General features: G+C 42.7%; 1 protein-coding gene across 1 annotated transcript in view; it reads left to right on the top strand.

Moving 5' to 3' along the window:
* Nucleotides 1–1,196: 1,196 nt before the first annotated feature.
* The window catches only part of LOC131962007 (NLR family CARD domain-containing protein 3-like), a 50,723-nt gene continuing 37,060 nt past the window's right edge, over nucleotides 1,197–14,859 (top strand). Inside the window, exons 1-4 of the mRNA XM_059326951.1 lie at nucleotides 1,197–1,222; nucleotides 4,699–4,920; nucleotides 6,425–6,627; nucleotides 6,794–8,768. Of these exons, the coding sequence (XP_059182934.1) occupies nucleotides 4,709–4,920; nucleotides 6,425–6,627; nucleotides 6,794–8,768 (2,390 nt within the window). The 5' untranslated portion in view covers nucleotides 1,197–1,222; nucleotides 4,699–4,708. The remainder of the gene's footprint in view (nucleotides 1,223–4,698; nucleotides 4,921–6,424; nucleotides 6,628–6,793; nucleotides 8,769–14,859) is intronic.

The raw sequence follows: 14,859 nt of genomic DNA, 5'->3' as shown, positions 1-14,859 counted from the left end.
ACTAACTATCTGATCAGGTCAGTGGGTGACCTGCATATCCTGTCGGCTTTGAAAAGAGCATATATGAATATAACGGCTTCAGTGTCCCGTCGTTAAGGGTTGTCTGATGGTAAAGTGTCAACAATATTCCTATAATACTGCGGTCTGTAGCCACGGAGACGATAAAACAGCACTAACATAACTTGGTTTAGCTAGCTGGTGAGTTTGTCTGTCAGCTAAATATTCTTACTAGTATAACTATATTTAGGGAAGGTGTTATTTTATCTGTCATCTAGCTACTCTTCCCAGATAACCATGTTTATGTGTTAGCTCCCCTGGTTGTCAGCTAACTACTCTACTACTACTAGTTGGTCAGGTGGGTGTGTTGGCAGAACTCCACCGCTCGATCTCTACTGCACTGACTCTCCAAAGACGTCACCAGAACAAGATGGCAGTGGCTGCATCCTCAGGCTTTCTGTCAAACACAAGACAGGAGGCCAATGGGAGGAGAAGGTAAGAAAGGTTTCTGCAGCTCTGCTTGTTTAGCATGAGGCTAAAACACAACACAACAAAATCTTTTTTATTGCCAAGAAGCTTTTCACATAGGAGGAATTAGCTTATTAGGTCAAACACAAAGTAGTTCTACTCTGACCCACTGGCAGGCAGCTGGGCTTTAACAGGTTAAATATGTCGTCTTTGTAGAGTTCTCTCTTTCAGTTTATGTCTAAAATAATCAGCAAATGTTTGAAACAACATCTCAACTTGTTTGGAATCAGGATCGTACATAAAAGACCAAAAGGTCAAGCAGTTTGGAGAAGTTGAGGTGTTTTAAAGGACCTATCATCTTATTTTTGAGTCCTCTGGAATAAATCCACCTGTTTGAGGACTTATTGTAATCTGCAGAAGGTAAATACATGTGTGTATTTTTGATTTTGTACCAATTTGATGTTTTTGGCTTAAAATCTGTTTTTCAGCAGAGGCTTTCTTTCCTCTTGTTCCTCCCATTCTCATAGAAAGCTCAGTATCTGTTAGACTCGTTACATATTTGCTCTATTATAAATATGTGTGTGTGTGTGTGTGTGTGTGTGTGTGTGTGTGTGTGTGTGTATGTGTGTGTGTGTGTTGACGCCCTGCTTGTACCTGTTTGTACATGTCAGATCTGGGTCAGAGGGAGGATCATGAGGAAATGATTAAATGAGGAAGTGTTCATTCGTCGGTTCAGAGAGCAGAAAGAAGAGATCGGGTGAGTGTTCATCAACATTATTATTATTAATATTGTTATTATTTGACTGTCACACTGTAAACTGTGTGTGTGAGACTTTGACTGAACTTTACTGGCAGTTAAACAAACAGGAAGCTGCCTCAGTGAGCTCACAGTGGAGGACAGACAGAACTCACAGCAAACTTATGAAACTATTCCAGAAAGAAAACACGTTGATTAATTCACTCCAAATATCATTCATAGTTTCTGTAATATTTGAAACATCACTTGTTTTTCATGTCTCAACACGACAACCACTTGTTCAGGAAATGACTCTGTGTGTGTGTGTGTGTGTGACAGTGAAGGCAATCAGAGTGATTGATCCTTCCTGTTTTTATCTCTTAATGTTGTGTGTGTGTCTGAAAACCATTTCCACGTTTTAAACCTTTATTCTATTGGTGAAAATGCAAAATCTGCCTTTCACATTTAGATATCTATATATATATATATTTGCTCCATGTCTACATGCCTTATGGATAAATAAACATACATATCTCCATAAGTAACTTGTACTCCACTACATGTTGCAGGTAGATTTTCTACTTTTTACTCCACTACATTTAGCCGACAGCTTCAGTTACTTTCAGGTCAAAATTTAACATGAAAAACACATTGAATGTATTTAAAGTTAATGGTAAAATGGTAAATGGACTGCACTTATATAGTGATTTTATCCAAACCTCTTTACACTACAGACTGCACTGATTCACCCCTTCACACACACATTCATACTGGTGTTAGTGGCTACCAGGGCACAGTGGTGCCACCCGCCACCATTGGGAATTCATTCACATAGCTGCATATAGATACATATTTTAATAATTATACAGTAGAATGCTGCTGGCATGAATGCATCAGTAATAATAATCCAATAATATTCAGAATATTTCATTATAATATTATTATTATTATTATTATTATTATTATTATTATTATTATTAAGAAAAGGGTAAATGCACATCTTTATTTTGTTAAATACAAAAACATTTAATTGATATTTGGTTGTGAATGCACATTTATATTATTTATTTTTGGATTATTATTTGCGTCTGTATATAGACGATCCTGGTGATAAATGAATTATTTAATATCCCAGAACATGATTGTGTCCGCTGAACACCGGCCAATGTTTCATTAGGTTGGATGATGAAGGTAAAATGTAAATTATGTCACTCAGCAATGATCCGCCTCACGTGGGACTGATGGAAATAACAAACGATGTAAAAGTGTTTCTAGCTGACAGACTCTCTACAGTTTTTATTTATTTAATAATATCCATAATGAATCTGAATGGGGGAAGTAACAGATCATGAAAGGAAAAAAAGCTTCTAGAACGATTTTTCTTTACATTATTATAAATGTAGAAAGATGTTTGTGGTGTTTTCGTTGTTCAGACACAATAAAACAGATTTTTAACTCCATGGCGAATCAGAAGGTAAATAAAATATAAAACTTGTGAGTGACACACTATAAAATATCTACAACAAATATTAACCGTAGAATCAAATCGACTCGTTCTTACACTGTATAGACTCTTGTCCAATCGGTTTGTAATAAAAGAATATTGTTTTTGAATCGTAACGTGTAACTTGTGTATCAAGACGCGACTCGAACCGTTTATCACAGAGAGACGTGCAACCCTCATATAGAGCTGTATATAATGACATGAAACGGGTCAGTGGCTAAAGTGTAGGACCTGCAGACTACATGACATTATATCTTGTGCACACTTGAGTTTTGTCTGAAATTATGTTTGTTACTTTGGAAACACATTGTGCCTGAGTTTGTAGTGAGTGGTGGTGTTCAGCTGATAAATATCATGAACCAGTCCTGAAGTGAAGTCTGATCTGTGACGTGTGGTGATGGAGTCAGACACGCCCAGTGGAACACCACAGCTGTCACTCATCACACTGTTCTGCTTGTCGATGTGTTGAACACTCGTGTTCACGTCTGAATCGGCTTTCTGTCTGTGAGTTTCTCACAGGGCTTATCAGGAAATACCCTCCAGCACACCTGAGCTCTGCTGGGTCCTAAAGTCCCTCTGACTCCATCCAGCTTTCAGAGCAAATAAATCAATGTTTAACTGTTGACAGTCTGGAGGCGTATCAGTCTTCAGCTTGGAACTGTTGAATCAGAGCAGGAGGCTGTTTCCACTGCTAGTGGAACGGCTGGTGCTGGGGTTAAGACTTCTATGTGGATAAACTCTCAGTAACCTGACACCATCTGAACTCCAACAGCAACCAACACACCAGTCTGACCAGTCACACCAGTCACACCAGTCAGACCAGTGTCATTATGAAGGAGTGGCTGCAGCCTGCACACTTCACAGTTTACAGACTTTATTTATGTTATGTGATGAGATGCAGCTGCATAAAGCTGACAAAGGTTGGTTCAGGTAAAAAAACTGATCACATGATCAACATGATCTCATGTTGATCATTTCAGTTATTAACAATACATCACTTAAACCGTTGCTCATAAATCTGGATATTGATATTCATGTGCCGTTCAGTGACTTGCAGTCGTGCAGTTTATAAAAAGTCCTTTATCTTAATTTTGATATTAATTTATTTTTGTTAGAACAAAGACTTGCAGGAGTCGTACTGAAGCAATAGGAAACAGATATAATACGAGTAGGACCTGTGGAGTTAATATCAGGTGCTGATTATAGCAGGAGTCCTAAATACTTCTGTTGAGACTTTTATAATGATAATGTTATGCTAAGAAAATGTATATTAAAAAGTCATTTTCTGACATTTAAAGGAACATAAAATGCAGAGAGTGTTGGACTGAGAAAGCAGCTACAAACTGCATTGTTGTTGTTGTTTCCACATCCAATAATGATCCAGTCAGATCCGCTCTGACTAATCTGACTGGATAATATAATAATTAATATAATTGTTAAGAAAAGGGCACGAGTCTGGACGTTGGGAAGAAATCAGTCGATGATTTGTGAATCCTTTGAACTTTTTAGTAGAGTTCACAACAAGATATTTAATGTTGAAAGAGATGAAATGTTGTAAATATTTCAGCTCTTTGTTCAGCGTTGGGTTCTACATGACAGGAGACAGGTCAAACCAGGCTCACCTTACTGTCCTGACTCCTCTTTCCTCTTCATGCCCCTCATCCTTTCACTTCAAAGTTCACTTTTGGTTTTGTTTCAACAGATTTTACTCCCTCTTCTTGTTCCTGCAGGTTCATAAAAAGGTGCCAAACAAACTGTGATTATAAATGAGAGAGTAGAATGGATGGAGGACAACAACAGGTCACAGAGAAAGATTGTGATGTGTTGATGAGAATATTCACCAGAAATACAACCATGGAACACATGTTGAAGTTATTCTTGTTAAATGTGAGAGGCCGTGGAGTATCTTTCTTATTAAATTGTACTTCAGGTCAGGCTCACTGCGTCCTTGATGTCGTCATAGCAACATAATGTTTATCGTGTCTCTTGTCAGACTTGAGAAGATGAGTGATGTGGAGGAGGAGAAGGACGGAGCAGAGTCTGGAGTATTCGGCTCTGAGTCTGTGAAGGCTGAGCGCTCCAAAGATCCTCCTCCAGACTTCAGTGATGGACCTGGACCCGAGTCTGGAGTATTCGGCTCTGAGTCTGTGAAGACTGAGCGCTCCAAAGATCCTCCTCCAGACTTCAGTGATGGACCTGGACCCTCAGACACAAAGTAAGAGACTCTTTCTACTGGATATGAGGAGGCTCCAGCTTCACCAGCTTTTATCCACTTTAAATCCACTTATTCTACTCAAACTCCTTCTTTCACAATGAATGAAGAGCAGAAGCTGCTTCCTCTGCACTCCTCCAGCAGCACATGTCACCAACCAGTTTAACTGCTAGATTCAGCTGTGTGTCTTTAACCCATTAAGACCTGAGTCCTCCTAGAAAAAGTCCCTCTAAAAACTCAGCACTGATTCAAAACAACCTCCCAAAACCTGAAGAACTGCACAGAATGTCAACGTTTCCTAATTATTTATTCATCAGCCTCTGATGCAGATAGAGACATGAAATGAAAAACATTTAAAAGCTTAAACGCTTCACTTTAATGTAGAGAATTGCCTTTCTCCTAAATTCATGAAGATTTAAAAATAATTCTATAATCAACATCATAGAAAAGGAAAAAACATCACATTTCTCAGCCTCTGTAGCAGGTAGAAATATGAAATAAAAACCTCTGGCTTTAACTCTAAATCATTGTCTTGTGCTGAAAAGCATGAACATTTTTTTAAAAACATCAATAAACAAAAGAAAAGTATTACCCTGTGACAGCCAGAGAGCAATAACTGTTTGTTGACAGTGCAGCAGTTAGTCTGTCTTCATCCTGCTGTAACTACAGATGTGGAAAGATGTTCAAAATGTCAACGTCGGTTTAACTACATATGCTACATGGTTCTAATAAATTAATGATCTCTGAAAATAAAAAAATCTAACTATATAATATTTTGTGGCAGAAAATCACTTCAGAGATTCTTGTAAATGTATAATTCAGTCTGTTGAGATGCTAAAAGTCTCATCAACAAAGATTCCCAGGAAAGTTTGAGTTGGAAAGCACAAATACACTGAGTCAGCAAAAAAATACATAAATCTATCGGTATAATGAGGAGGATTAGTACTCTGGTTACTACAAACTGCCTTCGTACACTTTATTATAGTTGGATTTATCCATATCTCTCATCTCGTTTTGGTTCTTCAGAGACGTTTTGTTAGGATGAACCAGATCTGAGTCCCAGAACTCATCTGGACCTTCAGATACTGTTCATCAATATCTCTCTAATATCTGCTTTTATTTATATTCACATCATGAAAACTTTACAGAGCCCTTTAAGACTTATTTTAAATGTAATTCTCAGGTTCCATCTTATTCAACGCGTCAATCTTTAGATCTTCATCCTCCAGATTTCTGACATGCAGACGTCAATTTATTGATAAATCTAGGGACTAAATGATGGAAAACCAAAGAACTCCATCTCTATAAAATGTTTAAAAGATGTCTCAAAGCCCATTTAACTGCTGTTTTAACATGCTAATTCACACACAAACACACTTTTATATCATGTTCATATTTGTTTTATATTGTTATTTTTGTTATTGTCATTATAACTTGTTGTTGATGTTATACATGTGTTTTTAACACGAAGGTTTTTCTTTCAAAGTAAATGTCTTTGTGTCCACAGAGAGGAGGAGGAGAAGAAGAGGAGGCTTGTTTGTGAGGAGGAGCAGCCGTCCTGCTGTGCTTCCTGTCAGGACGTCCTGAAGGATCCCGTCTCTACCAGCTGTGGACACTGGTTCTGCAGACGGTGCATCAGCTCATACTGGGACCAGTCTGCTTCACCAGGAGACTCCTCCTGTCCCCAGTGTGGACAAAGACCCAGAACCAGTAAGACTGTCCCTCTGTCTGCTGATGTCTTCATGTCTGAAAACAGGATTCTTCTTGTGTTGCAGCATTTGTTACATTTTAAAAATCTCCTTCTCTTTTTATTCTAAAATCTTTGTTTGGGACTGAAGACACAATTTATAATTAGAGCTTCTTTATTGTCTTACAGGGGACGTTGGTCTGCAGGAGGTTTTAGATGAATATAAGATCAGTCTGAGGAGGAGATGTGAACGTGTGACTGAAGGAAGTGATGCAACAGGAAGTGGAACCCTCCTCAACACGATCTACACTGAGCTCTACATCACAGAGGGACAGAGTGAAGAGGTTAATACCCAACATGAGGTGAGGCAGCTGGAGACAGCTTCCAAGAAGAAGACCGTCCACGACGCTCCAATCAGGTGCCAGGACATCTTTAAAGCCTTACCTGACCAACAGGGACCCATCAGAGTGGTTCTGACGAACGGCGTCGCTGGCGTTGGAAAAACCTTCTCGGTGCAGAAGTTCAGTCTGGACTGGGCAGAGGGTTTGGAGAACCAAGATGTCAATGTGGTGGTTCTGCTTTCGTTCAGGGAGCTGAACTTGATCAGAGATGAGCAGTACAGTCTTCTGGAGCTGCTCCATGTTTTCCATCCAACATTACAGAAGGTCCCAGCAGAGAAGCTCGCCGTCTCTAAACTTCTGTTCATCTTTGACGGCCTGGATGAAAGCAGACTTTCTCTGGATTTCACCAACATGGAGGTTGTGTCTGATGTCACACAGAAGTCATCGGTCAACGTGCTGCTGACAAACCTCATCGAGGGGAATCTGCTTCCCTCGGCTCTCGTCTGGATAACTTCCCGACCCGCGGCGGCCAATCAGATCCCTCCTGCGTGTGTCGACAGGGTGACAGAAGTACGAGGCTTCACTGACGCCCAGAAGGAGGAGTACTTCAGGAGGAGGGTCAGTGATGAAGAGCGCTCCAGCACAATCATCTCACACATCCAGACATCCAGGAGCCTCCACATCATGTGTCTGATCCCAGTCTTCTGCTGGATCACTGCTACAGTTCTGGACCACATGTTGACTACAGAGCAGAGAGGAGAGCTGCCCAAGACCCTGACTGACCTGTACTCACACTTCTTGCTGGTTCAGACCAAGAAGAAGAAACAGAAGTATGATGAGGGACATGAGACGAGTCCACAGGAGCTGATGGAGGCTGACAGAGAAGTTCTTCTGAAGCTGGGGAGGCTGGCGTTTGAACAGCTGCAGGAAGGAAACATCATGTTCTACCAAGAAGACCTGGAGCGCTGTGGTCTCCATGTCACAGAGGCCTCGGTGTACTCAGGAGTTTGTACAGAGATCTTCAGAAGAGAGAGTGTGATCTTCCAGAAAACAGTCTACTGCTTCGTTCATCTGAGCGTTCAGGAGTTTCTGGCTGCAGTCTACATGTTCCACTGTTACACCACCAGGAACACAGAGGTACTGGAGGCTTTTCTGGGGACAGACTGGAAATACTGGGGGTTATCTCTGGATGACTGTGAGAAAAAAAAGAGTGATGACTTCCTGAGGAAAAGGAAAAAAGAAGAAAAAGCATATAAAAGGGATTTCCAGAGGAAAAGAGCAGAAGAAGATGAAGATGATGAAGAAGAAGAAGATGATGATGATGATGATGAAGAAGATGATGATGATGATGATTACCCATCTCTGGATGTCTTCCTCAGTGCAGCCATGGAGAAATCCCTTGAAAGTGAAAATGGCCACCTGGACCTGTTTGTCCGCTTCCTTCATGGCCTCTCTCTGGAGTCCAACCAGAGACTGTTAGGAGGCCTGCTGGGTCAGACAGACAACAGTCCAGAAGTCATCCAGAGAGCCATCAACCACCTGAAGGAGATGAACACTGATTGGATCTCTCCTGACAGAAGCATCAACATCTTCCACTGTCTGACGGAGATGAACGACCTCTCAGTCCATCAGGAGATCCAAGAGTTCCTGAAGTCAGAGAACAGATCAGAGAAGAAACTCTCTTTGATCCACTGCTCAGCTCTGGCCTACATGCTGCAGATGTCAGAGGAGGTTCTGGATGAGTTGAACCTGGACAAGTACAACACATCACTGGAGGGACGACGGAGACTGATTCCAGCTGTGAGGAACTGCAGAAAGTTTGTGTAAGTCTAGATGTGATTATCATTATAGATCAGTATAGATTAATAATTTAAATATAACTTGTGATATATGATCAATAACGTCCTGTATTATTATTAAATAGTGTTCCACGTGTTCATTACATTGTTCTTGATGTTCCTGAGCTGTTTCAGCTGGTTCTGTTTCCAGCTGTCAAGTAAATGAACACAGTTATTATGTTTATTTCTCATAATTGATCCATTTTTCTTCACTTCATCTTCCCTTGGATGATGGAGGAAACATGCAAACCTTCTAAAACAAATGAAGGACTGAATATTTTACAGTTATCAGTGAGTTATTATTACATGAGTCGGTTCTGCAACGTGTCTCATGTAATCACACATGAAGGTTATAAATTTCATTTTTAAATTTATTTTAAATTTATTTATTTCTCGAGGAATCATTTACAATGATGTGGAGAGTACAGAGAGAAAACACAATGAAGAACAAACAACAACAGACAAAACAGTTGAAAACACTAAAACAGTTCCAGTCTCATAGATGAAGGTCCCTTCCCACCTCGTTGTATAGGAGTCAATGATGGGTGATGAGTGATAAACAGAGTCCAGTGAGGTGAGAGTGGAGGCAGAAGCATGTCTATAGATAACATCAGAATAATCCAGAAGTGATAAAAGACCTGAATGATCCGTTTCCTACAGAACAGAGGGAAGTTTGATTTGTTTCTCTAGAAGTATCTGATTCTTTGTTTTAATTTATGTCAACATTAAATCTGAATGTGAGCTTCTGATCTAACCAGACACCCAGATATTTGTATTGTGAAACCCTTTCAATGCTGTGACCTGTTAAAGGGGTGATATGTAGACCATCTTCTACAATATTTCTACCTCTTGAGAATATCATGTATTTGGTTTTGTCTGAATTGAGAACTAATATCAGAATGAGAAGAGAATGTTGTAGTTTGTCAACATTTACATTTACATTTAGTCATTTAGCAGACGCTTTTATCCAAAGCGACTTCCAGGAAGAGTAAAAGCAAACAATCAAGGTATACTGCAATAAGAGCTATTAGTGCATCAATAAGTGCTAGTGACAATTCTTTGAGGAGTAGACTTATCATGTGGTCTAGGAGAGAAGATGCTCTCTGAAGAGCTGGGTCTTCAGGAGTTTTTTAAAGGTAGAGAGGGACGCCCCTGCTCTTGTAGGAACTGGTAGTGTGTTCCACCAGCGGGGAACAAGAAGTGCAAAGAGTCTGGATTGCCTTGGACCAACGGGGGGCAGAGCCAGGCGCCGTTCATTGGAAGAGCTCAGGTGAGGTGCTACGTGAGGTAGCATATGTCTGAATCAGGGCGTTCAGGTAGGTAGGAGCAGTACCGGAGACAACTTTGCAGGCCAGCATTAGACATTTGAATTTGATGCTGCAACAGGTAGCCAGTGGAGCTCAATGAGCAGCGGAGTGACATGTGACCTTTTTGGCTGGTTGTAGACCAGGCGCGCCGCCGCGTTCTGGATCATCTGAAGCGGTTTTACTGTGCAGGCTGGCAGCCTGTCAGGAGGTTTACAGTAGTCAAGTTTTGAGATGACAACAGCCTGTGTCAGGAGATGAGTGGCATGTTGAGTTAGGTAAGGTCTGATTTTTCTGATGTTGTAAAGTGCAAAGCGGCATGACCGGGTAACTGAGGCGACATGACTGGAAAAGGTGAGTTGGTCATCAATCATCAGCCCTAAGTTTCGCACCACCTGGTGGGTGAAAGACACAGGGAGTCAATCTTGATGTTGATGTTGTGGTGTATTGTGGGTTTAGCAGGGAGGACCAGCAGTTCAGTTTTTGAAAGGTTCAGCTGGAGGGGATGTGCCTTCATCCAAGTGGCTATGTCAGAGAGGAATCAGAGACCCGAGCAGAGACCGATGGGTCATCAGGAGGAAATGACAGATAGAGCTGAGTGTCATCTTCATAGCAGTGATAGGAAAAGCCATGTGAGCGGATAACCTCACCCAGAGAGGTGGTGTAGATAGCGAATAGCAGGGGTCCCAGCACTGAGCCCTGGGGAACCCCTGTGGTGAGGCAAGACAAAGTAGACAACTGTCCATGCCAGGATACACTGAATGAGCGTCCTTTGAGGTAGGAATCAAACCAGGACAGAGCCAAGCCAGAGATGCCCATTTTAGAGAGAGTAGAGAGGAGGATGATGGGTAACTGTGTCAAATGCAGCTGACAAGTCAAGCAGAATGAGAACTGAGGACTTTGCTGCTGTTCTTGCTTCTTTTAAGGCTTCTGTCACAGACAACAGAGCAGTTTCAGTTGAGTGACCGCTTTTGAAACCAGATTGATTTGGATCAAGAAGATTGTTCTGTAGGAGGAATTCTGAAAGTTGCTTAGCGACCGCCCGTTCAATAATTTTGGATAAGAATGGAAGAAGTGAGACAGGACGATAGTTCTCGACTTCAGCAGGGTTGAGAGAGGGTTTCTTGAGAAGAGGTGTTACCCGAGCTGCTTTGAATGCGGTGGGAAGAGTGGTGGAGGACAGTGAGGCGTTAATCACATGTGTGACAGCTGGCGTGATGGTTGGGCTGATGGACTGAAGAAGGTTTGTTGGTATAGGGTCCAACGAGCATGTAGTAGGATGGCTACATGTCAACAGTTTGGATACCTCACTCTCAGAGAGGGGTGTAAAGCCAGAAAATGAGGTGCTAGCAACTGATTCAGTGCCGCCCAGCTGAGATACAGAAAGACATGTAGTAGGACTTCTACATGTCACAGTATTAGGAGTCGGGTGGGGGTCAGAGAATTGGCTGCTAATTCCTGCAACTTTGCTTGTAAAGAAGGATGCAAATGTGTCTGCGGTGAGGCAGGTAGGAGGAGGAGGAGGAGGCGGAGGGTTGAGTAGTGATTTGAAGGTGGAAAAGAGTTTCCTGGTGTCAGTGACACTGTTGACTTTGTCGTTGTAAAAAGCAGTCTTTGCATCGGTGATGCTGCCTGAGAATGAGGACAATAGTGTCTGATAGTTTATGAGATCGTCTGGAAGTTTGGTTTTGAGCCATTTCCTTTCAGCAGCTCTGAGCTTGGTACGCTGTGATCGAAGGGTATCAGTCAACCATGGGTGGGATTGGTTGGGTCGAGCAGGCCTTGTAGATAAAGGACATAGCCTATTCAGACATGAGTTCAGAGTAGAGCAGAGTGAGTCAGTGGCATCATTAGCCTTCAGAGAGGAGAATGTGCTGAGTGGAGGTAGGGCAGAGGCAATAATAGAGGAGAAGTGGGCTGGGGATAAGTTCCGGAGGTTACGACGGAACGTAACCATTGGTGCAGGAGCAGAGGGTTGCTCTGGTAGAACCACATTAAACTGGATAAAAAAGTGATCTGACAGGTGGAGAGGCGTTACCACCAGTGCATCTGTGGCACAGTTACGGATGAGAATTAAGTCAAGGTTCTTGCCAGCTTTGTGAGTAGGAGGACTTTGGACCAGCTGGAGGTCAAATGAATGAATTAACGTCATGAAGTTATTAGAGTCTGGACTGTCGAAGTGGATGTTCATGTCGCCCAGGACAAGCAACGGACAGTCATGATCAGGTATGGAAGAGAGCAGGGTATCTAGCTCATCAGTGAAGCCACCCAGCTGGCCTGGTGGACGGTAAATGACCACAACGTAGGCTTTAACAGGAGCAGTTACTGTTATGGCATGGTATTCGAAAGTGTCATATCTGATGGAATGTAGCAGTGAATTTCCATTTATTGGAGATCAGCAGGCCAGTCCCACCTCCTCGCCCAGAAGTACGGGGGGTGTGGGAGAGGGTGTAGTTGGTGGAGAGAGCAGCAGGGGGGGCTGTGTTCTCAGGTTTGATCCAGGTCTCAGTGAGAGCAAGGAGCTGAAGAGAAAGGTGGTTTGTGTAAGCCGTAATAATTAAGGCTGATTGTGACAAGTGTAGACCGCCCTCTGCTAGAGCTGTCAATGGTTGGAATTTCCAATTGAAGTGCAAAATTGCTCAACCCTGGGCAACCCTGGGCCATCTAGGGTTGGTAACAACCCTGGGGGTTGTTACCAACCCTAGATGGCCACTTAATTGCTCACTTGCCCTCACAGAGATGAATTCTCAGAATTCAGAAAGGAATGCAGATTTAGGCTGATCACAGCAAATATTCAGAGAGATTCAGAATATTTGAGCTTGACATATTCAAAGCTTGACAAACTGATTAAATTAATGATTTCTTATTTAGTTTTTATGTCTTTAAAGCACTTTGTTAACTCGTTTTTTACCATATCTGTATTGATAAAATCTTCTCCTTCTTAGTATTAGTAGCAGTAGTATTGTTATTTTTATTAATATTCTTCTTATTAAAGTGCAGATGAACTGAAGCAGCCACTGTGACAGTGATGTGATGAGGCTGAATGCTATAACATTAATTTGGTAGCATAAGTAGAGAATGATAATCCATTCTGTGTAAAGTTTAACATTAGCATTAGCCACATTAGCAGACAGATTGTGACAGACAGAAAGTGTAGTTTTCTGTCTGTGGTTGGTGTAGAGAAGAGAAGCAGCAGGAAATGAACATCTTCCACCAATAACAGAGTTCTGATGAGTTTATTAGAGCACAATGGTCCAGTTCAGACTCTTTAAGACATCTCATACACACATGCACAACAATTCAACTATTACTTTGTTCAGCAAGGGTGAATCCTCTCCTAAAGAAATCCACCCTCGACCCATCCTTAGTGGACAACTACAGACCCGTCTCTCTCCTGCCGTTCCTCTCCAAAACTCTGGAACGGGCTATCTTCAATCAGCTGTCCTCCTATCTGCATGGAAACAACCTCCTTGACCCTCACCAGTCTGGTTTCAAGAAGGGCCACTCAACAGAGACTGCCCTTCTCGCTGTGACTGAACAGCTTCACAAGGCGAAGGCGGCCTCTCTCTCATCTGTGGTGGTTCTACTGGACCTTTCTGCAGCTTTCGACACTGTGGATCACCAGATCCTCATCTCCACCCTTCACCACCTTGGAGTATCGGGCTCTGCCCTCTCTCTGCTCAAATCCTATCTCAAGGACCGCACCGTCCGTGTAACTTGGAGGGGTTCTGTTTCAGAACCCTGTCTACTCACCACCGGGGTCCCTCAAGGCTCTGTCCTTGGTCCGCTCCTCTTCTCGATATACACCAACTCCCTTGGCTCCCTCATCCACTCGCATGGCTTCTCCTATCATAGCTATGCCGATGACACCCAGCTAATCTTTTCATTTCCCCAGTCTGAAACACAGGCACCAGCACGTATCTCTGCATGTCTGGCCGACATCTCCCAGTGGATGTCCTCGCACCAACTCAAACTCAACCTGGCAAAGACTGAGCTACTCTACCTCCCAGGGAAGGGCTCCCCCACCACTGACCTCCACATCACTGTCCAGAACACAGTGGTTGTCTCCACAGAAACCGCCAAAAACCTTGGCGTAACTCTTGACAACCAACTGTCCCTCTCCACAAACATCACCGCCACCACCAGATCTTGCAGATTCTTGCTGCATAACATCAGGAGAATCCGCCCGTTTCTCACTCAGAAGGCAGCTCAGGTCCTGGTCCAGGTCCAGGCACTGGTCATCTCACGACTGGACTATTGAAACTCCCTCATGGCAGGTCTGACTGCCAAAGCCATCCAACCTCTACAACTCATCCAGAATGCAGCTGCTCCATTGGTCTTCAATCTTCCCAAATTTTCACACACAACACCCCTCCTCCGCTCCCTCCACTGGCTACCGGTGGCTGCGCGGATACGCTTCAAGACTCTAGCTCTGGCATACTCTGCTGCTAACGGTACAGGTACTACTTACATCCAGGACCTCGTCAAACTCTACACCCCTGCCCGTCCTCTCCGCTCTGCATCAGCCAAACAGCTGGCGACTCCCACCCTGCGTGGGTCAACTCGCCTCAAAACCACTTCCAGACTTTTCTCTGTCTTGGCTCCCAAATGGTGGAAAGAGCTCCCTACCGACATCAGGACCTCAGACAGCCTGTACATCTTCCACCGCAGGCTGAAGACCTATCTCTTCCAACAATACCTCGGTTAAGTCATGGTCACCTGACATATAAAAAAAAAAAAAGAAAATTCTTATTCTTTTCTCTTCTTTTCTT

The sequence above is a fragment of the Centropristis striata genome, chromosome 23 (assembly GCF_030273125.1).
Source record: "Centropristis striata isolate RG_2023a ecotype Rhode Island chromosome 23, C.striata_1.0, whole genome shotgun sequence".
NCBI lineage: Eukaryota > Metazoa > Chordata > Actinopteri > Perciformes > Serranidae > Centropristis > Centropristis striata.
This window is presented reverse-complemented; position numbering and strand designations above follow the sequence as displayed.